This window comes from Lepidochelys olivacea, assembly GCF_965140295.1.
Source record: "Lepidochelys olivacea isolate rLepOli2 genome assembly, chromosome: 16".
Lineage (NCBI taxonomy): Eukaryota > Metazoa > Chordata > Testudines > Cheloniidae > Lepidochelys > Lepidochelys olivacea.
In genome coordinates this window covers 10,691,263-10,716,078 of record NC_140426.1, presented here as the reverse complement: position 1 = coordinate 10,716,078, position 24,816 = coordinate 10,691,263, and the positions used below count along the sequence as shown (strand labels likewise).

The following is a 24,816-nucleotide window of genomic DNA, read 5'->3' as shown; positions in this document are numbered from 1 at the left end:
GCTGTCTTTAAGTAGCAGCCTGCAGTCGTGAGTGACGCAGTCATGAGACTAAGAGCAGAGTTCTACAAGACGTGGCCGGGGGTTGATTGGGTACCAGAAAAAGGAACGTTCATAGAGGAAGATGTTTCTCTTTTATTTTATTGGAAAACTGCTGAAAACATCTTGGAGAAAGAACGGCTGGGCCAAATAATGCAGTTGTTTAATGTCAGTGTAAGGAGTGGGTTAACATCCAGTTTTCACCTTAGCGCAAAAAATGGTGGAGAAACAGTTCAATGAGCATTGTGCTTCTTTACACCAGGGCTGAATTTGACCTAAGATATCCAGCCATTTTTTTTCACCAAACTTCATTAATCTATCTACTTATACAGCCGTCACCAGCATCGTATCTGCGTGCCCGCCTATTAGAACGATTATATGTATTACAGTACAGGTATAATTATTACTCTTACTCATGTTTATTACGGTGGTGCCTGAGGTCCAACCAAGACTGGGGCCTCACTGTGCCAGGTACTGTACATAGGAAGAGCAAGTCTCCGTGCAAACATCATGTAGTCTAAATAGACAGTTTAGTAAAAAGGCATTATTGTCCCCATTTCACAGCTGGATAACTGAGGCACAGATGGACTGTGTGGTGTGCGACAGCTCACTGGAAACAAAACTGGTTTTGCTGAGACTCAGCCTACTTCATTCACCACAAAACTACCCTTCTTTTCTAGGCAGCCATCTTCCTACCTGAGCTATTTCTCTGAATTCCACCAGGAAAGGAGTCCATCCAGCACTCCCTCCCAGCATAATTGCTGCTGTCAGGCCATTGCAAGGTCTTTTCAGCTCTGAATCTGCTGTGCCACCCATGCTGCACATGCCACCCTGCTATTTTTAGCATGCTCGCTCAGGCAGAGCTAGTGTGGGTCTGTCTCTCCAGGCTGGGAGCCACACTTCCAAGTGCAGTGTAGACATGCCCAAAGTGATTTAGGACCCTGAGTCCCACTAACTTTCAATGGGACTTGTGTTCCTAAGTCATGTAGCCACTTATGAAAATCCCACCCAATGTTTCCAAATCATGACTGTCAGGGCGGATGGTCACCAAACGCGTGTCGGCTCAATCACACCTGGACCCGGATCTCGAAAAGAGACAAGGAGCTTGCAGTCCTATAACACTTGACTAAGAATGAGCAGGAACTACACTGTGAAACAGGAGGATGCCAGCTGGGGTGATTTACTGTACTGAACTGTCCCTGCAGTTGAGTAGGAAGTGAAACAGCATTTGCCTTGCACTCAGTTTCACAGAAAGAGGGTGGAAGGGGAGGGGGGGGACGGACCAACCTTGGTTACCATTCACCTTCTGACATCAGAAACTGGTGCAGTATGAGCGGCTGCCTTCACGAAATCCCTGATCAAGAACATGAAGCTCCTTCCCCTCTTCACGGCTGCATCCTGCCTCACGCCCCCGGGTCCCTTTTTCTTCGTACCACAAATGATGAAGCTTTTTTTCCAGGTCACATGAGCCCAGGATGAAGGGGGAAAATCCTGCTAGGAACAGAGATGGGCTGTGAATGAGAAGCTGATCAAGGGGAGATACGGAGTGGTGAGCTGAGGGCTATATAAGAATGTGCTCCTCGCTAGAGCAAACATTTTTCCCGGTGAATGATTCTCATGAAGCAGCCATGAACATGACTGAAGCCGGTGTTCCAAGGAGGCTCCGTGCCACTAACAAAAGATACTTCTATTTCACCACAGCTTCCCTCACGGTGTGCCTCGTCTTTGCTCTAGCAACCGTCATGGTCCTAATCGTTCAGAGGAAGGTAAGTCACTGACAGCTTTTCTCCTTCAGTCTCTTTTTTACTCCTGCTCTCTAAGAGGGTCCTTGCAACTGGAGATTCAGTCACTGGCCCACAAAAAAATGTAGATTAGGATAAAGGCAAAACAGAGAAAGAGAGAGATGTTATAAGGAAATTATTTATTTTCTTTCAGTACAATACTGGTTTCTTGTGCACAATATCTTCCACACAAGAGAAATAGAAAACCTCATGCTCCAGGACATAATCCATCAGGAGAGGCTAGAATGAGACCTTTATAGAGGGCAGGTTTTTACTGCTTGGTTCTTATACTTTCCTCCGATGCATCTGGTTCTGGCTACCATCAGAGGCAGGACACGGGGCTAGGGGGACCTGCGGTCTGAGCCAGCATAGCAATTCTTATAGTGCTGTGATGCTTTGCCAAAATGCTTTATTGATTGATGTGATAGAAGGAACCACTGTGTATGACACCATGTATTTGCAAGGAATGGTAGTTTGCAAGGGCTGGGGGGAAGTAATGCTTCAAAGGCATTGCATAGTACATTCCTGCAAGCATGCAGATTTCAAGTTCATTAATGGACGGAGAGAGACATGGAGGATAGATGTTTTCAGATTAGCTTTGGAAAGCAATGGAGAGGTCATCGAGGTAGAGGGATGCAGAGAAGCCATTCCAAACTAGCACAAGCTGCAGAGGATAAGGATCTTGAACTGAGTGTCAAGTTTGGGGGAAGGAACAAGCGAGCAGGGCAGTGCTAACTGCAGATAAGGAGCAAGAAAAATGGGGAACTCTGAGGTAGGTTGTCAACAAGCCTGTGGAGTATTTTAAAATAAAAGAGGAGAGCTCTGAGCTGGATCTTGGAATGAACGGGGAGCCAATGGTGTATTTCAGGATTGGGCGATGGGGCTATATTTCTCTGTACAGCTGATTATGCATATAGTGGATAAAATCTTGAAGCTATTGAAATCAGCGAGAGTTTTGCCATTATCTTCAGTGGAGCCAGGCTTTCACACAGTGGGGTTGGAAATCTTATTATAAATCCAAGTGCTAAAGATGCATCACTGCACCTGTTAGAAGGAAAGCTACAGAAGCTAAAGTCCCAGCTTTATGGGAGAAAGTTGAGTTGAAAAATGCTACCCATCATGTTCTTTTCTCTTGAATTACTAAATCAAGTGTGTGTGGAACTATCTGGAATTTACCTAAAAATGAAACCTCAGGGCCTAATTCATCTCTCTGTTACATCATTGTAAATAAGGAGTCACCTAATTGAAATCAAGGTTGTTACACTATGATAAAACCAGTGTAAGCAATGTCAGAATGAGACTCGCGTAGTTTAACATAATAATCAACTAGTGCCACATTAAGGAAACACCTAAAATAATGGTTTCGTTAATTACTGCATAGATCCCACATAATGTTGGTTCCAGTGATACTTATTAACACTAAATTTGACACTGAATTAGTGCTGCATCAGGATAAATGCTGTCACACTGAATGCCAGAGGAACAATAATGAAGGATTAAGGTTGTTCATTTTGGAAACAGAGCTTGCAAAAGGAGAAAGCAGCAAGCTGATAGCTCAGGTGTGTGATACAGAGAATCATGCTGCAATTTTGTTCTGCATGGGGGAATTAGGGAGTAAGGAATGTGTCTCCTGGTCTTGCTTTCAAGACACTGAAGAACTCACATGCCTAAATCTTCTCCCTATGGTCCCTTTACTCTCCTTCAATGGGGAAGTGACTAACCTTCAAGCCCAAATGATGAACTGTGACACCCCAGGAGCAGTTCCGCAGTGGGATGCGGTTCTCATTTGGAACATGCATCCGCCGTCATGCCCCCGCTCAGTGTAAGATGGGGCAGGAACTCCTCCGAGAGCTATGTTTGTTGCTGTTGAGTTAGGGGATCCTCTAGTCTAGGTGCTTTCTTAATGCACCCCACAATGCAAGTGTTTTTTGGAAGGTCTCATCATTGGAACCACATGGCTCATAGGGCTCAGTCCTGTGACACACTGTACCCAACCATGGCGTTGGATCAGACCCAGGGGCTGTTTTGATTGTCTCGGAAGTGTCTTTTTCAGCTGGATTGATGGGCGATTTCCAAAGCACACAGGGAAGTTAGGTAGCCAATGCCTATTGACCATCAATGAAAGTTGGCTGCCTATCCCTCATTTGTGCTGTTGAAAATCTCCCTCTTAACAAATTTCCACTAAAAAAAAATGGTTCACGATTAAGGACCTTACATAGGGTGAAATTCGATAAAAAAGCAGAGAAACTCTGCAGACCTGAAATCAAGATACCCCGGACATGGATTATACAACATGGAAGATCACAATAAACAACCACCCATAAATCCAGTCATCCCTCTGGATCTAATACAAATGTTGTTAAATAATAATCCGTCCTAGTTCGTTTCATAGCGCAGCAAAAAAATCTTCCTCACACCCACTTCTCTAGCGGCAAAGGCTTAGCAGTGTAAGTTTAGACTCCTTGGAACTGTGTATTGGGATACAGCCAACTCAATTCTTCATGCTTCTGCTAGAGATACATCGAGCATCTTCCCATTTACTGTATCTCGCTCTTTTATGTGAGACCTTGTTTTTCATAAAAGCAGAAGGGTTTGCCATGGGGGACCTTGGACCAAATTTCTCTTTCTCATTGCAGCTGTGTGAGGCTGATGTCCTGCACATCAGAGGTGTCTGCATTTCATTGTTGCTGTATGTATTTCCTCAGTGAAGCACACTGGGGCAGAGGGTGTGTTGTAAACAATAATTATTATGGAGCGCCAGCCTTAAATTACCTGGTTGTAGCAAAATGTTGCCGTGAACGTGGCAATAGTAGACCCCTATTCATCCCTAAGCTTGTATTTTACCAGCCATCATAACTACACACCGGGACATGACACTTCAGGGGTTTCTACATGCTCATGTTTCCAACCTGATAGGATTTGGGTTTTTTTCCCCAGAGCCATTCAGCCCTATTCCAGCAATAACATAAAATTGTATACGTACGTGCCCAGTAATTATACGGAATGATCTAGTTTTCAAACCTGTTATGGTTAAAATTCTAGAACAATTTCACCAGCTGGAATCCAGCCCAGCTCAGTAATGTCCAGAAGTAATTCCTATCCGATGGCTGTTTAGAACACTGGATAACATGACTTCTAAAAATTTCACTCCATTTCCTAGGTGGAAATGTTGCAATTTGCATTAAAGAATGCCCCCTAGTGGGCAAACGTGGCAGAGACAGCAAGAACTGAATACCATGGAAAATGAGCCACCTACTAAAATAGAACCCTGCAGAACAGGACTAAGGCATCTTGATAGGAGCAAGACCCCCTCCGCTCGAACCCATGCTGTAACCTTTCTATGGTTAAACAGTATCCTTCACGGTCCCAGGCTGTGAGCCTGGTACCGTTCACCAATACTAAAATCATTCCTTGTAGTTACACCTGCATTTGTAATGATGCCCCTTGTCAGCTCAAGTGTGAGGCTTGAGCCAGGAGATGTGGATCATTATTCCCAGTTCTTCCTTTGACTGTGTGAGAGTTTGGGCAAGCTGCTTAAATTGCCTCTGCCTCAGTTTCCCCATCTGTAAAATGAAAGTAATGATGCTCACCCACTTTGAGGTCCACAGATGAAAAGTATGAAGGATTATGATGCTGGTGCAACTGGGATGTACATTTTACAGCCTCTGCTGTAACAAGCAAATACAAAGATTAAGAATTAGGTAGCTGTTTATAGGCCCTGTGGGAATATAGGGGCTAGCTGTAATGGCTGGGACTCAGTCATTAATTTTTCTGTCTTCATATTCTTGCACCTCTTAAAAGGCAGAAAAATGGGGAACTGTTGTTTTAATAATAGATGGTTTAAGTAGGGTGACATCCTAGGGCAAAACTCCCATTGATTTTGATAGGTCCAAGATTTCGCCCCCGGAGCCTCATTTTCAGAGCGGCTGGCTCTGGCTGAAGTGCATAAGAGTGGTGTAGGCTCAGCACCCCAAAACTCCTGAACTAAGGATGCTGCCCCGATGTGTTTGTATAGCACTATGTTAGTTAAGTGCCTTTACATGGATTTTGTAAGAACAATCCCACACTTCAATGAATGCAGGTAAAATGGACTTTCAATCCTAAGGCAGCTAAAGATACTCAGCCTGTATCCTCATAAGTCAAGGGTGAATCTCAAATAGTTGGGGGTGAATTCAAGGCTTCAACTAAGTCAATAGCAAACCCTCCCACTACGTTCAAATGCTCAGGATTTCACCCCAGGGAATTTGGAGTCAGGTTGACTACAACACCTGTAAGTCAGGATGCTTATCTGAATCTTATCCCAACTACTGAATTCAAACCACTTGGGTCTGCAAAATCTAGGCTAAATTGCTCATAATAACAGTTTTTCTCTCCACGTGTGGGCCCAGATGGGAATGGAGATTTTGGTGACCACTTAGTGTTGTAGGTTCTGGTTGGAGTCTGGATGTTGAGATACCCACAAGTGGCTGAAAAACGTTATCTGAACGGAAAGAAAGAAAGTTTCAGAACAGGCTCATGCCAGTGCAAGTGCACTGAAGTCAACTAAGTAACACCTACTTATAGTAGCTGAATTTGGGTCTGTATTCAAATTCAGTTTTAGAAAGAGGCATAGAATCTGGTGAAAGAGTACTTCTTTTTTCCAAGCCCATTCATCCACCCCTACTCATATCTTCTGCAGGGCATGTCGTGGCATCTGATGCAACAGTAATCCTCATACCTCGTTGTTTGTTATTGCGTGGTAGTTTAATTATTATGGGTATCATTCCTTTCCAGTCAGGGGTATGAGACCTTTGCAGTTTTTCTCCCAGGGAGCGGGGTCTGCAAGAGCCATTTATCAAGATGATTTTGATTAGATGACAAGTGAGACACCAGGCTGATTTGGTTTGGGAAGGTTTTTTATAAAAGCACTTTTTAAAAGCTGATTTTTCCCTGGCACATGATTATCATTTTCTCTGATGAAGCAAACGCAAATCATTCTGCTTGTGATGATTGAGACCATTCATCACCCGCACGCACTGCCATTGCAGATTTATAATGAATTTTTCCCAGGCCTGTACAATACACTTTCATCTCTTTGAGCACCTAGAGGGGAATGCTTTACATTTCAAATTAGAGCATTAAACTGAATCTTCTTGCTGTGGGAAAGGAAACGCACTCCCCCCCCCCCCCCTTAGAAGCAAGCACTAAAGTTTTATTTGGGTGTCTACTCAATTATTCTTGAAATAAGATGCATTAGTTTCTGTTGTTTTCCATCCATTCTGAGACTTTCCAAGCAGGAATGCGACACATTAGTGCATTTTAATTTCCCTCAAGTCCCCCCATCTGCATAGCAAACTACAAGTCGTCAGATTTATATATTTTTTCTCCTAACCTTTATCGCAGAGGAAGGTTTGAAAGGTGAATGCCTCGCTCGAACACTAATGGCTCAATTGCTTTGCAAAACACTCCTTTATAAACAACCATCGCCTGATTCCATTTAGTGAAACGATTAAAAAAATTAATTGCGCGATTAAAAAAATGAATAGGGATTAATCGCACTGTTAAACAATAATAGAATACCATTTATTTAAATATTTTTGGATTTTTCTACATTTTCAAACATATTAATTTCAATTACAACACAGAATACAAAGTGCACAGTGCTCACTTTATATTTATTTTTATTACAAATATTTGCACTGTAAAAAAACAAAAGAAATAGTATATTTCAATTCACCTAGTACAAGTACTGTAGTGCAATCCCTTTATCATGAAAGTTGAACTTAAAAATGTAGAATTATGTACAATAAATAACTGCATTCAAAAATGAAACAATGTAAAACTTTAGAGCCTATAAGTCCACTCAGTCCTACTTCAGCCAATCGCTCAAACAAGTTTGGTTACAATTTGCTGGAGATAATGCTTGTTTACATCTTGTTTACAATGTCACCTGAAAGTGAGAACAGGTGTTCGCATGGCACTCTTGTAGTCGGTCGGCACCACAAGTTATTTACATGCTAGATTCACTAAAGAATCATATGTCCCATCATGCTTCAACCACCATTCCAGGGGACATGCGTCCATGCTGATGACGGGTTCTGCTTGATAACAATCTAAAGCAGAGTGAACCAACGCAGGTTCATTTTCATCATCTGAGTCAGCTGCCACCAGCAGAAGGTTGATTTTCTTTTTTGGTGGTTTGGGTTCTGTAGTTTCCACATCGGAGTGTTCCTCTTTTAAGACATCTGAAAGAATTCTCCACACTTCATCACTCTCAGATTTTGGAAGGCATTTCAGATTCTTAAATCTTGCATTGCGTGCTGTATCTATCTTTAGAAATCTCACATTGGTACCTTCTTTGTGTTTTGTCAAATCTGCTGTGAAAATGTTCTTAAAATGAACACTAATGTGCTGGGTCAGCATCCAAGATGGCTATAACATGAAATATATGGCAGAATGTGGGTAAAACAGAGCAGGAGACTTGCAATTCTCCCCCAAGGCGTTCAGTCACAAATTTAATTAACACATTATTATTTTAACGAGCGTCATCAGCATGGACGCATGTCCTCTGGAATGGTGGCCGAAGCATGAAGGGGCATATGAATATTTAGCATATCTGGCATGTAAATACCTTGCCACGCCGGCTACAAAGTGCCATGCAAACACCTGTTCTCACTTTCAGGTGACATTGTAAATAAGAAGCAGGCAGCATTATCTCCCGTAAATGTAAACAAACTTGTTTGTCTGAGCGACTGGCTGAAGTAGGACAGAGTGGACTTGTAGGCTTTAAAGTTTTACATTGTTTTGTTTTTGAGTGCAGTTATGGAACAAACAAAAAATCTACATTTGTAAGTTACACTTGCACAATAAAGAGATTGCACTACAATACCTGTATGAGGTGAAACCTCAAAAATACTATTTCTTTTATCATTTTTACAGTGCAAATATTTCAAATAAAAAATAATACTATAAAGTGAGTTCTGTGCATTTTGTATTCTGTGTTGTAACAGAAATCAATATATTTGAAAATGGAGAAAAACATCCCAAAATATTTAATACATTTCAACTGATATTCCATTGTTTAACACTGCGATTAATCACGATTAATTTTTTAAATCGCAGTTAATTTTTTTGAGTTAATCGCGTGAGTTAACTGTGATTAACAGCCCATGTGAAATGTAATTGTAGATGCAAAGTTCCTTCTTCACAGGGCAAAATGTGCCCACCTCTTTTTAGAACCAGGTATATTGCATTGAGATGTAATGCCCTGAGTCCTTGGTTGTGGGGTCCCATGGTGGGAAAGACGGTCTAATGGCTAGGGCCCTGGATTGAAGCACAGGAGACTTGCCTTTAATTCCCAGCTCAGCTACAGCTTCCCTTAGTGATCTTGGCCAAGTCAGCCGTTCTACCCCATGCCTCTGGTCTCCCTCTGTAAAATGGAGATAGCATTTTTTCCCTACCGCATGGGGATCCTTAGAAGGTAAAATCCATTAATGGCTGAAAGTCACTTAGGCCAAGATCATCAGAGGCATTTAGGCACCTAACTCCCACTAGTTTCCTTAGGGTGTTAGGCACCTAAATACCTTTGGGGATCTGGCCCTCAGATGTTACAGTAACGAGGGTCATATAAGTACCTAAATAGATCTCTAGCTGCGCCGTACAAACTTCTACCATTTGGACTAAAAGAGGAAGTGCCTTAGATGATAGCTGTAGCAGCTGATCTGTGGGTCAGTCACAGAAGGGGGTCACAGGCAGAGTTGGCCAAGGTGTTATATTAAAAATATTCATGGACACTTAGGACTAGCACCTCAGGACTTGAAGGAGTGGAAGGGATCACAAGGCTGATCCTTGTGCCTCAGACAGATTTACAGAACATCAGACCAAGTAATGCCTTTTACTCTCAACCTTTCTTCCCTCTTTCCACCTAACCATCGCAGGACTCACCAGACTTTAGCCCACTGTCAAGTATGTTCCCTTGACATTTTCAGGTATTTCTGCCTTGTGGCCGCTGAACGAAGATCCTTTTGCCTGTCATTTCAGCACTTCTGGTTCTAGTCACAGCCAGAATTGGAGGATAGACAAATTAAAATGAGAAATAAACCACCTCTTGCTTGTAGGACACCATGGGACACAAGTGATGGATAAGGCCTTGTGCTGGTCTGCTGCTCAGATTGAATTTCACTCTTCAGGGACAGAATGTAATAGAACATAACTTAAAACCACTCTGTACCTTGAACACAAATATTCATAGGGCCTAGAATAAATATCGGCTTCCTTACTTTTCTTTCAGGGACTGGCTCCCCCAGAGGATGGCATTACACATGCAAGCAGAAAAGGTAAGGCCTATAACTGACTATCAATATAATTTGCCTGGTTTATAATGCAAATGCCACCCAGGGTGACGAAAAGCTGTTTGCGCAACTCTTAATCACTTACCCAAAGTCTCCTCTTGTTGTAAAAGCCAAGCCAGTGGAAAAAGCTTATAAGTTACTCGGTACATCCGGAAACCAGTGCACAGCTCAGCAAATAACAAGCATTTCTTGTCTTTGGTACAGTGTGTTTTTTGCCAGAGGATGTGAACATTAATCTGATTATATGGCAGCACTTGGATGGCTCAGTCCTGCATTCCTGCATGCAGAGACACATTTTACCCTGTTTTTATTAGGGATGGGTCATTGTCACTCTCGTCAAAACCACTGGGACACCATGGTTTCATGGGTTTGATATGACTTCAAACAGTACTGGGTTCACATTCTGCTTCAGAGAGGATGCAAGAAAGAAGGAGAGTTGAGGTGGAGGTAGGCGGGAGGCTGGTGAAAAATGGGGCATCAAGAGAGGCAGAGGGAGAAATATGTGGGGGAAAACAGATCACAGAGGGGGAGACAATTCTAATGAGAATAGTGTATACAGTGGGCCAAGAGTCTGCTGTCACTTAAACCATCATAAAACTGGAGTAATTGTTGGTTTCATTGCAATTATCCATCTGCTTATATGGTTCTCATCACCAAGTATTTCAGCATCTCACAAATATTAATGAATTTATCTCCACCTCCAAGAAGAAGGAAAGCATCATTACCATTATCATTTTACATGTGGGGAAACTGAGGCACGAGAATTTATATTGGCTAGCCCAAGATCACACAGAAAGCATGTGGCAAAGTCAAGAGTTTAACCAGGAACTCCTGAGTGCCAGTCCAGTACCTTAATTACGAGATCAGAGTTTGTCTTACTCAGCATTTACACAGAGGTAACTCAGAGCAATGTCTGTCCAAGTTCATACGCTTTCCAGCATACCAAACTGCCGTCACATGCCAACTATACCATCACAAGCTTCCTGACAGCATAAATGTCTCATCACTTCTTATTGTTTTCAAATTGAATCTCTCTGGAAATAACCCAAGATTTTAATTTACACAACCAGGTTTGGGTAAAGAGAAGATTAGATCCTTGAAGTTCAGATTCTGCTCTCAGTCACCCGAGTACCAATCCAGAGTAATGGCTTCAGGGAAGCTACCCTGGCTTTACACCATAGTAATTGAGGTTGATACCAGAACCTGAGTAAGCTTTACAAATGCCCTCCGAAGATTTGCAAAACATCATCAGCCAAGTTTGGACCATTTCTAATCTTTACACCAAGAGAAGGAAAAGCAGACACTGGCAGTGTGAAGATAGGGACTAAAAGAGACACTCAGAGGACCAGAGCCTTGGCAATTGTAAGTTGACATGGCCTCACTGACATCATTGGAGTGATGCTGATTTACAGCCATCTGAGGCTTTAGCCCTAATTAGTAAGAGGCAGAGGGAGCTGCAGTAGTGGATGCTTACCATAGACAGAGTAATTGATGAAAACCAGGTGCAACGAAATTGGCGATCAATTAATGTATATTTAATCCAAAGCTAATGGTACAATACAATTCTCTGTGGTGCAAGGTAGATTGCTCACTTATTCTTGTATTAGCAGGAGTGTTGTAAGCAAGACACAAGAAGTAATTCATCTGCTCTATTCCATGTTGATTAGGCCTCAACCAGTGTCTTGTGTCCAGTTCTGACACCACATTTCAGGAAGGATGTGGACAAATTGGAGAAAGTCCAGAGAAGAGCAACAAAAATAATGAAAGGTCTAGAAAACATGACCTATGAGGGAAGTTTGAAAAAAATGGGTTTGCTTAGTCTGGAGAAGAGACGACTGAGAGGGGGGCATAACAGTTTTCAAGTACATAAAAGGAGAAAACAGATAAATTGTTCTTGTAAACCTCTGAGGATAGGACAAGAAGCAATGGGCTTAAATTGCAGAAAGGGTAGTTTAGGTTCCACATTAGGAAAAAATTCCTGTCAGGGTGATTAAGCACTGGAATAAATTGCCTAGGGAGGTTGTGGAATCTCCATCATTGTCTTATCTGCTCTTAAAAATCTCCAAACACCTGTCAGGGATGGTCTAGATAATACTTAGTCCTGCCATGAGTGCAGGGGACTGGACTAGATGACCTCTCGAGTTCCCTTCAAGTCCTACAATTCTATGATTCTAAATAAACACACTGAAACCTTCATTCCTTCCCAGCCAGCTCCTGCCAATTGCTCTCTCTCTCAGCTCGAATAACCAGGGGAATGTCAGACAGAAGGAATGTGCACTCTCAGGGTGCTTACAAGCTGTCATTTCATTTGCTCCTAGCTGCAGTGTAGACATACTCAAAGTGGGATTTGTGTGCACTTTGAGGCCCCTTTCCATGACTCAGTTGGTGTAAAGTGGCCTTCATGTAAATATACATTCTATATACAAAAAGCTACATTCAGAGAAAGTTAGTTAGGTTGTAAAGTCAAGCATTCAAAAGTTAGGAAATGCCAGATTTTTGGTTTTCAGTGCAACCTTAATTCTACCCCTCTGTGTCCTGAAAGAGGCAGGTGGAAAAAGTAGCAAATTATCAAGTAATTAAAAAATGTATCATCAGGCAAATTCACAGTGGGATAGACATATGCTACTTTCCAGAGTTGATTGAGTGATACTAAAAACATGCATTATATTTTCATCTCATGTTTCATTTAGAGTTTACATACTATTGCATATTATTAACTAAATGCCAATGGGTACTTAACAGCAAATTTATTCAGGTGTACATATTCCTTACTCAGCTGTCAATCCTCTGGGGATAGGTTTGAAATAGTCTAATGGCATCTAATTTAGAGGCATGCTTTGCCAGCTAATTAAATGTTTATTTGAAAAAGCGCCACTGAAGCATTGATAAATCTCTTTTCGATATTCGGTGGAATGGCACAAGCAACAGAGGGAAAAAATTAAGATTACCATAAAATAAATGGTTTCAGAGTAACAGCCGTGTTAGTCTGTATTCGCAAAAAGAAAAGGAGGACTTGTGGCACCTTAGAGACTAACCAATTTATTAGAGCATAAGCTTTCGTGAGCTACAGCTCACTTCATCAGATGCATATCGTGGAAACTGCAGCAGACTTTATATATACACAGAGAATATGAAACAATACCTCCTCCCACCCCACTGTCCTGCTGGTAATAGCTTATCTAAAGTGATCATCAGGTGGGCCATTTCCAGCACAAATCCATATTCTCTGTGTATATATAAAGTCTGCTGCAGTTTCCACGATATGCATCCGATGAAGTGAGCTGTAGCTCACGAAAGCTTATGCTCTAATAAATTGGTTAGTCTCTAAGGTGCCACAAGTCCTCCTTTTTCTTTTTTCATAAAATAAATCTTTCCTGAAATGTAGTCTCTGCAGTTGTGAAATCCCTTCCACGGTTCTTGGCATGCATTGACCATTTTGCTTAACAAGTGATTTCTGCCTGTCAGAAGCTGTTTGGTGAGAGTTACCTATCAGGGCTCCACAAACCTCTCCATCTGTCATTCCCCTTCAAGTTCTATGTCTCCAGCTTGCTGACTTCTCTTGTTCTTCTCTGGATCATGAAGTCATGGCACTAAACTCTGCTCTCATTGACCCCGGGGTATACCAGGAGATACTTCATTGTTTGCCTGGAAGTAAGATATTGAAATTCATTAGGAGCTGAGTGATAAGACACTGCAGGACATATTTTGATCTTTATTATGCCAGAGTAAATCAGAATAAACTTGGAGTCAGTGGAGTAATTCCAGATTTATACCAAAAGAACTAAGAGCACAATTTCATCTTATGGGTTTGAATCTGGTCTCTCTTACACCAGAGTAAATCCAGTACAACTCCACTGAAGACTCTGGAGTTACACTGGGGCAAAAATAATGTAAGTGAAAGCAGAATCCGGTCATATGATGATAGTCAATTTCTAAGGAGTCTGTCTGGACTGAGAGATATGGAAAGACTGCAACTTTACTGACCTGTCTTTGCAAGTCACAGTCAGTACATTTGTATATGTAATGTGGGGAGGAGAAGGCTACCTTGCCGTGACTTTAGTATGGAGATTCACAGACAGGTTTGGTATTGCCCTCTGAGAGCTTCCTAGTCCCCAATTATAGAAACCGTTTTTTGTTTCTTCCTCTGTTTCCTTTTAGGAGAAAAAGTGGGTGGTGGCAAGTCTGGGCTTGCAAATGCTAATCAAGTCCTTCAGTTTACTTCTAAACCAGACTTCCCTACCTGACCACAATGCAATATGTCTGGCATAACATGAACAAGTTGCCGGAAGTTAAAGCCAGACAAATTAAAATTAGAAATAAACCACCTCTTGTTTGTAGTGAGGGTGATTAACGACTGGAACAAACTACTAAGGGAAGTGATGGAGTCTCCATCTCCTGAGATCTTGAAATCAAGACTGGATGCTTTTGTGGAAGAGACGTTTTAGTCTAACCCAAGCTGCTTGGTTCAATACATTTTTTAATAGCCTGTGATATACAAGAGGTCCCACCAGCTGTGATGCTGAGGAGCCAGGGGACTTGGGCAAGCAGTTCAGATAGCAGGAAACCAGGCAGACAGCCTGCCCCAGCCAGCTTAGTTTCTGGTGAAAGTTTTGACAGAATCAATGGAACGTATCGATTCCGCCAAGTCAGCATTTTCCAACAAAAAATTGCTCCACTGGAAATTTTGCCATCATCTCTAGTTCGTTATGATTATTTGTATTACAAAAGAGCCTAGAGATCAGGGCCCTATTGTGCTAGGTACCTTGCCGGCACATAATAAAAGGCAGTTCCTGCCCTAAAGACAGGACAGACAAAAAGGTGGGAGGGGAAACAGAGGCTGATGAAGTGACAAGGACACTCAGCAGGTTATTAGCAGAGCTGGGGACTAGAACTCCCATTCTCTCAACCATGCTACCTGCTTTCCTCCACGACGGTGCCCTAGTGAAAGCAGTACACAAAGGTCATGCTGAAGAGCTCTGCTCAGCTTGTAAGATCCCCTAGGATCTGACAGCAGCAGCGGGTGCCGTGTCTTGCAGCTGGCGGCAGGATACAAAAGCAAACCTACTGGTTTAATTAAAATACTCTCAGATAGCTAAGCAGATATTTGCTAGAGATGGGTGAACTCGTTTTGCCTAATTTCAAAGGCAACTTAAACAATAGTGGGTTTGGACGAGTGACTCAAACATTATTGGTGACAGGTTTCAGAGAGGTAGCTGTGTTAGTCTGTATCAGCAAAAACAACGAGGAGTCCTTGTGGCACCTTAAAGACTAACAAATTTATTTGGGCATAAGCTTTTGTGGGGTAAAACTCACTTCATCAGATGCATGGAGTGGAAAATACAGTAGGGAGGTATAAATACACAGCATATGAAAAGATGGGTGTTGTCTTACCAAGTTGGGGGTAAGTGCTAATGAGCAATTCAATTAAGGTGGAAGTGGACTGTTCTCAACAGTTGACAAGAAGGGGTGGAAATCACTTTTGTAGTGCTAATGAGGCCAATGTAATCAAGGTGGCCCATTTCAAACAGTTGACAAGAAGGTGTGAGTATCAGTGGGGAGAAATTAGTCTTTGTAGTGACCCATCCACTCCCAGACTTTATTGAGGCCTAATTTGATGGTGTGCAGTTTGCAAATTAATTCCAGTTCTGCAGTTTCTTGTTGAAGTCTGTTTTTGAAGTTTTGTTGTTGAAGAATGGCCACTTTTAAGTCTGTTATTGAGTGACCAGGGAGATTGAAGTGTTCTCCTACTGGTTTTTGAATGTTATAATTCTTGATGTGAGATTTGTACCCATTTATTCTTTTGCGTAGAGACTGTCTGGTTTGGCCAATGTACATGGCAGAGGGCACGTTGCTGGCACATGATGGCATATATCACATTGGTAGATGTGCAAGTGAACGAGCCCCTGATGGTGTGGCTCATGTGCTTAGGTCCTATGATGGTGTCCCTTTAATAGATATGTGGACAGAGTTGGCACTGGATTTGTTGCAGGGTTTGGTTTCTGGGTTAGTGTTTTTGTTGTGTGGTTTGTAGTTGCTGGTGAGTATTTGTTTCAGGTTGGGGGGCTGTCTGTAAGCAAGGACTGGCCTGTCTCCCAAGGTCTGTAAGAGTGAGGAATCGTCCTTCAGGATAGGTTGTAGATCCTTGATGATCCTTTGGAGAGGTTTGAGTTGGGGGCTGTAGGTGATGGCTAGTGGGTTCACCATCCCCTTAGGAGATGGAGAGGAACAGCCAGAGAAGAGAGAGGGTCTAGCTGAAAAGCAGATACACTGTGTACTGGATCCCAAAAATAGATCACTCAGGTTGTGGCTGCCTAGCTACAGGGGTCTCTTCACAGGCAGCTGTTTAGCTAGAAATTTGTAGTATTATTTGAATCAGACTTGTAGAATCATTTTGGTTCAAATTATACTTCAAATAAGCTGACCACATTTTATGAACCTCCTAAATAATTCCATAAGAATCACAAATCTTCAGCTCCCTCAGCTCCAACCAAACCTGATGCTCCACCATGTGCAGGAGAATTTCATTGAAATGGGGCGACTACCTAATCAGGGTAAACTTCATCTGCCAAGACATCCTGTCTAAGCATCTTCTCCTGTTTACTCCTTGATCCTGTTGCCAGAGTGCTCCATCTGGTGGCTGGATTCACCATGTTCTGTGTTTCAGAGTAACAGCCGTGTTAGTCTGTATTCGCAAAAAGAAAAGGAGTACTTGTGGCACCTTAGATGCATCCGATGAAGTGAGCTGTAGCTCACGAAAGCTCATGCTCAAATAAATTGGTTAGTCTCTAAGGTGCCACAAGTCCTCCTGTTCTTTTCATGTTCTGTGTGTATGAGACAGAAAGACCAGATGCATGTGTATAGCCTTCAGATTCTTCCTGTCCTGAAGCTACAGACCACTGAATAACATTATGTACCTGTTATAGACACCCGCCTTCTTGCATGACTGGTGGAATCTGAGTCATGTTCTCAATGTTACTGCAGATGTGGCTGTAGCCCACCTGAGACGCATGTTCCATAGACATAGCAAGCTCTATTGGTCGCATCAGACAGGGAGCCTCCCTTGATCCGGACCCCAAGGAGATACACTAGGCTTGTGTGAGCTGTTACTGTCTCCTGTCTTTCAGCATGCAGATACCGCATCCCTCAAGATAGGTTCCTTTGGGAGCCACATGTAACTTACTCCCAGCATCCATGGCAATGGCATACAAATGTTGAGAGTCTCATGACATAAGTAGCATCTTCAGGACAGAATAAGTCTACACACCTTCCCTCTAGGGCTTCTGTCCCACTGTCAGACTCTTCTCAAGTTTGCACCATATGTGACCTTCAGGTACCACACATCTCAGGGGACAAAAATGCAGCCAGCAAAGATTCCCTTACCCTTGTTTCCAGAGTCTGGCCCTGGTTTTCCTTGTACTTACTGTGGTTTAAAACTGATGTAACCCAACCGACTTCAGTGGCATTACTCCTGATTTACACCATTGTACGTAAGAGAATTAAGCCCTGCACACACGGATCTTCCTGTGCTTCTGAACACACTCACACTAATTTTACGCTCATGGAACTCCTTTGATTTGCACTGGGCCAATTGCGATCAGAATAACTAACTAGAAAAGCAAAACTGAAAAATGGTTATAAGCAGCCCCAGTGGCAGCTTGAGCTCAGGAAATGCTTCTTTACAACCAGACTTTTTTTTTCCATGCTTGGTTTTCTCAGAAACACAGCTGATGTCACCAAATAAATGCTATTAAAACTTACTGACGTCAATGAAAGCAAGTTCAGGTTTACAAAGGCCAGGTACAGTCACTTCAGCTCAGAGCTGATCATGGGAGATGCCTTGAATCGCCTGAAGGTATCTGCTGAGGTACTCAGCTCTTTGCTCAATCATGCTCTTTATTTCAAGGCAGCAGCATTCTTTGCTTGATCAATAGCGCTTGGAGTGCTGGAGCTTTAAATGCTACAGGGGCTTTTCTGATCTGAAGGGTAAATTCCACTCCCTAACACTGAGTTTCTGTTAAACTCCCACCCCCAAAATCAGACTCTACCCTCCTGTAGGACAGATGAAGTTTTTAGGGTCCAGAGCTATGAATGTATATTACCAAATCCTATTTTTCATCATGATGCAGGTTTTAAGTATCTAGGATAGTCATAAAGCTTTCTATTCTATTCTATTCTATTCTCATCACTGTAGTATCTGGGCAATTTCCAGTCGTGCATGAAGCAATGTGATTAAGACTGTGCTTTGGTCTTTCTTTGACTGGGATTTTCAACAATAAAGGACCCACTGTCATGGACTTTTTGTGTGCAACAGTCACCTACCTTTGGCCCTTTTGAAAATCCCAGCCTCGGTCATATGTTTAGTGTTATCTAATTTAATTCATTCCTGTGTTCGTTAACTGCCTGGCCAATGGTTTGCTGGTATGCGTACAAAGATTGCAACATTACAAATGGCCAGCCAGTAGGATTATCTATAGCTGCTCAACTGCTCCCCTGTTTGCCCTCCCCAATGACAGGCAACCTCTACCTTCTGACATCAAAGTCAGCCTAAGCCGATGTTCTTGAGACCTAGACATTAGGATCTCTTTTCTTACACTTTTATAGCAAATTTTATCTGAAAATCTTAACTAGTTTTACACACAGGCCACAGTTTGTTCTCATTTACACGGTGTAAATGAGTAACTCTACTGATCCCAGTGGCGTTACTCCAGATTTACTACTGATGTGCTTTGACAGCAGAAGTTGGCCCTATCATTAACAAGGCTTCGTAAGAACCCTGTGAGGTTGATAAGTATTATTCCAGTTTAACAGAAGGAGAAATTGAGGCATAGAAAGGTGTAAGTGACTTGCATTTGGCTGTATATCTTGGGCCAAATTCTTTGCTGGTATAAAATGACACAGCTCATTAAAGCCCATTTACACCTGGAGAATTTGGCCCTGTAGTGTCAGATCCAGGTACAGAACCCATGAATCCTGACTTCTATTCTCCTGTTTTAGCCACTAGACAACACACTCTCCGCGTCTGGATTACAGGTCACAGATTTTACTTATGCCCTGTGTAATTCTATGTGACTTAGTCAATGGGGCTTTCATGTACTATGTGAAAGTAGCATTCATCCATCTGGAGGAAATGATTAGTTGTGCACTGAAATATATTTCCTGGACCGTGTGCTCTAGTTTATAACACCTAGTTTATAGCCAAAACAGTCAGGGAAACTATGGAGCGGGGGCGGGGGGGGGAAACACAAGAGATGCAAGATCTTTCTGTCTTAATCACAAAGTAATGGTTATTATTACTATTTATTGTTTGTGCTACCATAGTGCAAGGGAGACCCAGTCACGGAGCAAGGTCCCACTGTGCTAGGGATTATACAAATGCAGAACAAAAGACATTCCCTTCCCCAAGAGTTTACAATCCCAGTATAATACAAGAGGCAACAAATAGCTATATTTAGAGGGGATGAGTGCAGGGAAACAATGAGACAGAATTGGCAGTCAGCACACCAGCAGCTGAACTGTGTCAAGGTTTTTTGTTGGCATCACAGCAAAGGGGAGATTTGAAGGTGGCTAAATGAGGTAGCTTTGTAGATGTTACCGGAGAACAACGCCCAAGCGTGAGGGGCAGCGTGGGAGAAAGCCTGAAGGTGCTTGTTTGAAAATTGAAACAGTGGGCAGTGGAGGGTGGTAGCATAGGTAGACTGGAGGCAAGCATTGGCAGTGAAGGAGAGATGATAGGTAGGATGGAGCAAGGTTGTGAAGGGCTTTGGAAGTGAACAAAAGTACCTTTTATTTGACACGCTAGAGAAGAGGGAGCCAGTCGAATGATTCAAAGAGAAGTGTGACATGCTCAAAGCGACGGGCTAGGAAAATGGTCTTTGCAGCAGCATTCTGAATGGATAGGAGTGGGGTAAGATTACATTGGAGAAGGCTGTTGCAGTAATCAATAAAAGAAGGAGAATTGGGGGACAGGTGAGCAAGAGGGTAAGAGCTGACAGGATCGTTGGTTAAGAAGGGAGGAGGTCTGGCTTACAAACATCTGCATCCACACTGTGGTAAAATGTGAAATTCACTCCCTTTTGTATTGACAGAATTCAGCTATGCTGCACTATTTTTGCCCAGTAGGGGGACCTGTTCTCCTGCTTTTGAGCAACGGTAAAGCAGCTACAGAAGTACAGTGCCCTACTCACTGCAGTCTATGGTTCACACGCAGTATGCATGAGATCACCTCTCCATTGCATAATTTGAGTCGCTCAGCTTCACGCTTGCAAATCAGCCATTTCTTATTGCCTCATCAGAGAAAAGGATGTGGGGGAAATGCATTTGTGCGTAATGGAAATAAAACCTCCGAGATGGTATATAAAAGGGTCAATTGTTTCATAACATTTAGGGAGTTTGCAAGAGTTCCTGAACCACTAAAAAAATTTACAAAAAGAAAAGGAGTACTTGTGGCACCTTAGAGACTAACCAATTTATTTGAGCATGAGCTTTCGTGAGCTACAGCTCACTTCATCGGTTCCGATGAAGTGAACTGTAGCTCACGAAAGCTCATGCTCAAATAAATTGGTTAGTCTCTAAGGTGCCACAAGTACTCCTTTTCTTTTTGCGAATACAGACTAACACGGCTGTTACTCTGAAACCTAAAAAAATTTAAAGTCCTCTTTATACAGTCCTTCTGTCCTCTGTCTACAGCTTGATTATGCTGATAGGGCAGTGATTTAGGGCATGACAATGAGCAAATTGTAGTCCCAGGCTCAAGGATGGCAACGGAGTCTGAAGAGCTAATGGAAAACATCTCAAGCATCTTTTGTTGGGTTTTACTGACTTTCCCCATGCCCCATTCCTCCCCAGCTTCAGTTCCTGGATTGACTGAAGGTGCTTGCATTGTGCGTACCAATTCCTCTTTCACTATTGTTATGCAGGAAGAAACGTATACAAAAATCAAATTGTCTTGTATGAAGTAACCTGTGGCCTTCAGGTCTAGAGGGTCATCAAACTCCCATGAACATCTTAACATTTCTCTAATTATAAAGAAATAGGGTAAAATTGTCAAAAGTGCCTGTGTGAGCCTAAATCCCCTTTTCAAAAGCAAGGCTTTGTCTACCCTAGAAAGCTGTACCGCTTTAACTACATTGGTCTGGTTAAAGCAATGAAACTCGCTAGGGTGGTTAAATGTGCTTATACTCTTATAACTTATCCCCATACGGGATGGGGAAGAAGGGGTACCAGTGTATGTCACCTTTAGACCAGCGTAACTGGGTCCAAAGGCTTGCACCAGTATAATGATATCAGTAAAAAAATCATACCCCTAAATGAGATAGGTTTCAGAGTAGCAGCCATGTTAGTCTGTATCCGTAAAAAGAAAAGGAGTACTTGTGGCACCTTGGAGACTAACCAATTTATTAGAGCATGAGCTTTCATGAGTATGCATCTGATGAAGTGAGCTGTAGCACACGAAAGCTTATGCTCTAATAAATTGGTTAGTCTCTAAGGTGCCACAAGTCCTCCTTTTCTTTTTACTAAACGAGATAGTTATACTGATACGAAATCTGTGTGTGGTCAGGTGTTATTTAGAAAGTTAATAAGGCTTAGGCTATGTCTACACTTGCAGAGTTTTTGCGCTGTCAGTTTCACCGGTGATGGGGAACCGGTGAAAGAAAAGCACTGGTTTGTGTTCTCACTGACTTCCACCGGCGTCAGATCGTGTTCACATTTGCAGCACTTCCTTTGCTGATGAGAGCAGCGCTCTAGGGCAGCTATCTCTCCATTTTGAGGGTAGGTCTTGTCTTGTGGGAAGTGTGGGGTGATGGCGGGGCATCCTGGGTCCCTGCACAGCCGCCTGTCCCCAAACAGCTCCAGTAACTCAGCATTCCTCCAAGCAGGGGATCCTTTGCTCCATGGAGCAGCCATTGTCACCTGGCCAGAGGATAAGTGAGCACTTGCCAAGACAACAGGAAGGGGAGTTTCAAAGTTCCGGGGCTTTACACGGGGTGGGGCGGACGTCTGTTTACCTGGCCTCAGAGCAGCAAAGCTGCTGGTCAGAGTGGTCACCTAGGCACTGTGGGATATTCTGTGGAGGCTAAAAGCACTGTAAACAGGAAAAACGGGTCTTCACATGCCCGTCAGTGCAAAAACATCATCGGTAAGAGCTGTACGCCTCTCGTGGAGGTGGTTTTCTTTTTGCGGTGAAACTTCTGACTTCACTGCAAAAAATCACTGGCAAGTACAGATGCTCCCACAGTTTTTGCGCACAAAAAGGGACTTTTTGCGCTTTAAATGGCAAGTGCAGACATGCCCATAGACACCAAAATCTCTTCTGAAAATGGTACTTCGGCTAAGTCATTTGCAGTATAATAGGGACAGTTATTGCAAAATGTATTAATATAGGGACAATTATGTTTCCAGAACATTGATTTATTAACTCCCAGCAAATTAATTTCTGGGATAATATTTGGTTTATTTTCAAGTTCTTTCTCTGTTGTCTTTTATTGGCATCCTCAGCTGACAAGTATTCCATCTGGGTGTCAGCAGAATGAATTTAAAGCAATACCGAGCTAAAGTCTTCCCTGACTTCAGTAAAGTTAAACCAGGAATGAATTTTCTCCATTCATTAAAAAATGAAATGAAGCTAGAATAGGATTATGCTGCGTTGAGAACCATGGGACTTGGCCTTTTTACTTGGGATGGGGAACGGTTCATGATGGTGTGGGTTGGAGAATCACTGCAAAAGAATACTGGTAGCAAACCCTCTAATGGAAATGAAACTGCAATGGTTATTTATCTTTTGTTTCCTCCAGGGAATGATTTAGATGTTTTAACAACCCTACAGAATGCTTCATTTAAGAAAGCGGCGGCATACATGACAGGTCAGTGAATGAGTCAAGTTAATTCAAGTTTATGGGAGCCTATATCTCAAACTGGCTGAAGATTTTCCATAAAAAAAATTTTGCTGGAAAATGGCCTTTTGACTAAGTGGATATTTTCATGAAAATAGTACTGGTTTTGTGGGGAAAATTATTTATTCTTTTTAAGTTTTCAGCAACCAAATATTTTGTTTTTAAATGATGAAAACAAAAATTGAATGTCTTTGTGCCCACTATTTCCCACCACATGTTCCTGCGGCGGCATACATGACAGGTCAGTGAATGAGTCAAGTTAATTCAAGTTTATGGGAGCCTATATCTCAAACTGGCTGAAGATTTTCCATAAAAAAAATTTTGCTGGAAAATGGCCTTTTGACTAAGTGGATATTTTCATGAAAATAGTACTGGTTTTGTGGGGAAAATTATTTATTCTTTTTAAGTTTTCAGCAACCAAATATTTTGTTTTTAAATGATGAAAACAAAAATTGAATGTCTTTGTGCCCACTATTTCCCACCACATGTTCCTGACAACATTTTGACTACATCTGCTTGTGTTTAAGTTGGGAGAAGAGGTTTAAGTTGGGAAGAGAGGTGTTCAAAATTCTCAGCCTAAAGCCTAGTGGGCCTAGGACAGTGGTTGTTGTCTCCTATAGAAGAATGACAGAATACATGGCTACCATTTACCAGCAAATAAGTCCAGCAAGCTCTCATTTGTGTGTTTAAATAGAATATACACCATATTGGTATATTGTATTAGCTCATTCTCCTTTTCTTTCTAGTGTCAAAGCCAATAAATAGTCCAAAACTGAAGTGGACTAAAAATCGTATTCTCCAAGACATCACGTACAACAGCAACGGAGACCCGGTGATCCAGACGCCAGGCTTGTACTTGGTCTACTGCAACTTGCACTTTCATCTAACCAACTTCTCAAGAAACACAATCGACCTACAGGTGGAGCTTCTTGTGAATAACGCCACCAACAGGCAAACGTTACTCACACACTGTCCCACCACCAACAGGCAAACAGTATTCAAGCAGTGTGCATCAGTTGCAGACTCTAACAGGATATTTCAGGAGCTCTCCATACTCCATCTGGTGAACCTAGATGCAAATGACTGGATATCAGTAGAAACTAAGCAGTACAAATATTTGGATTTAGATTTCTTTCCCAATGACAATGTTCTTGCAGTCCTCAGGTACAGTGATAAAAGTAAGGAGTGCACTGACTGCTCCCTGTAGCTCAAAGTAACCTACCTTCAATGACAATGCCTCTGCTGGACAATACCTGGTCTTAGTTGACATACATTACCTCATCCTAAGGGGAAATAAGGAACTTTCCAAGCGTCCAAAAGAGAAATCTAAAACACAATAAAACATTCACCCAACAAACATAGGAAAACACTCTGCTTTGGCCGAAAGTGGGATTGCCTGTGATGCCAGAAGACTGTCCGTCAGGAACGAGGCCAGCAAGTGACCCGCAGTCATGACAATGGCGCCTCAAAACAAAAACAACCAAATTAGGAGAAGAACTTTCCATGCTGAAAATGATCAGATATCTGATATCTTCCACTTACAGAAGCAGCTGGGCAAGCATAACTAGCCTGGGGGGAATGGAACCTCTTGTCATCTGAGGATTTTGGAATTATACACGATAGTACTTTGAGCTAGTTTTTTCCAAAAACTAGCAGTCAAAGCTGATTACTGATGCTTTCTTTACAACTAGAGCAAGCAGCTGTAAATCTGTGAGAGAGCCTGTGGGCAGCATCGTTGAAAGCAGAGGTGGGAAGAAGTTAGGTCATGAGAGGCAATCT

General features: G+C 42.3%; 1 protein-coding gene across 1 annotated transcript; it reads left to right on the top strand.

Moving 5' to 3' along the window:
• Positions 1 to 1,607: 1,607 nt before the first annotated feature.
• On the top strand, positions 1,608 to 24,570 carry TNFSF8 (TNF superfamily member 8; the record flags this gene model as incomplete). Its single annotated transcript, XM_084650520.1, has 4 exons — positions 1,608 to 1,802; positions 10,087 to 10,132; positions 22,939 to 23,007; positions 23,784 to 24,570. The coding sequence occupies 4 exons, from the start codon at positions 1,608 to 1,610 to the stop codon at positions 24,242 to 24,244; spliced, it is 771 nt and encodes a 256-aa protein (XP_084506646.1). The 3' UTR covers positions 24,245 to 24,570.
• Between the last annotated feature and the right edge of the window lie 246 nt (positions 24,571 to 24,816).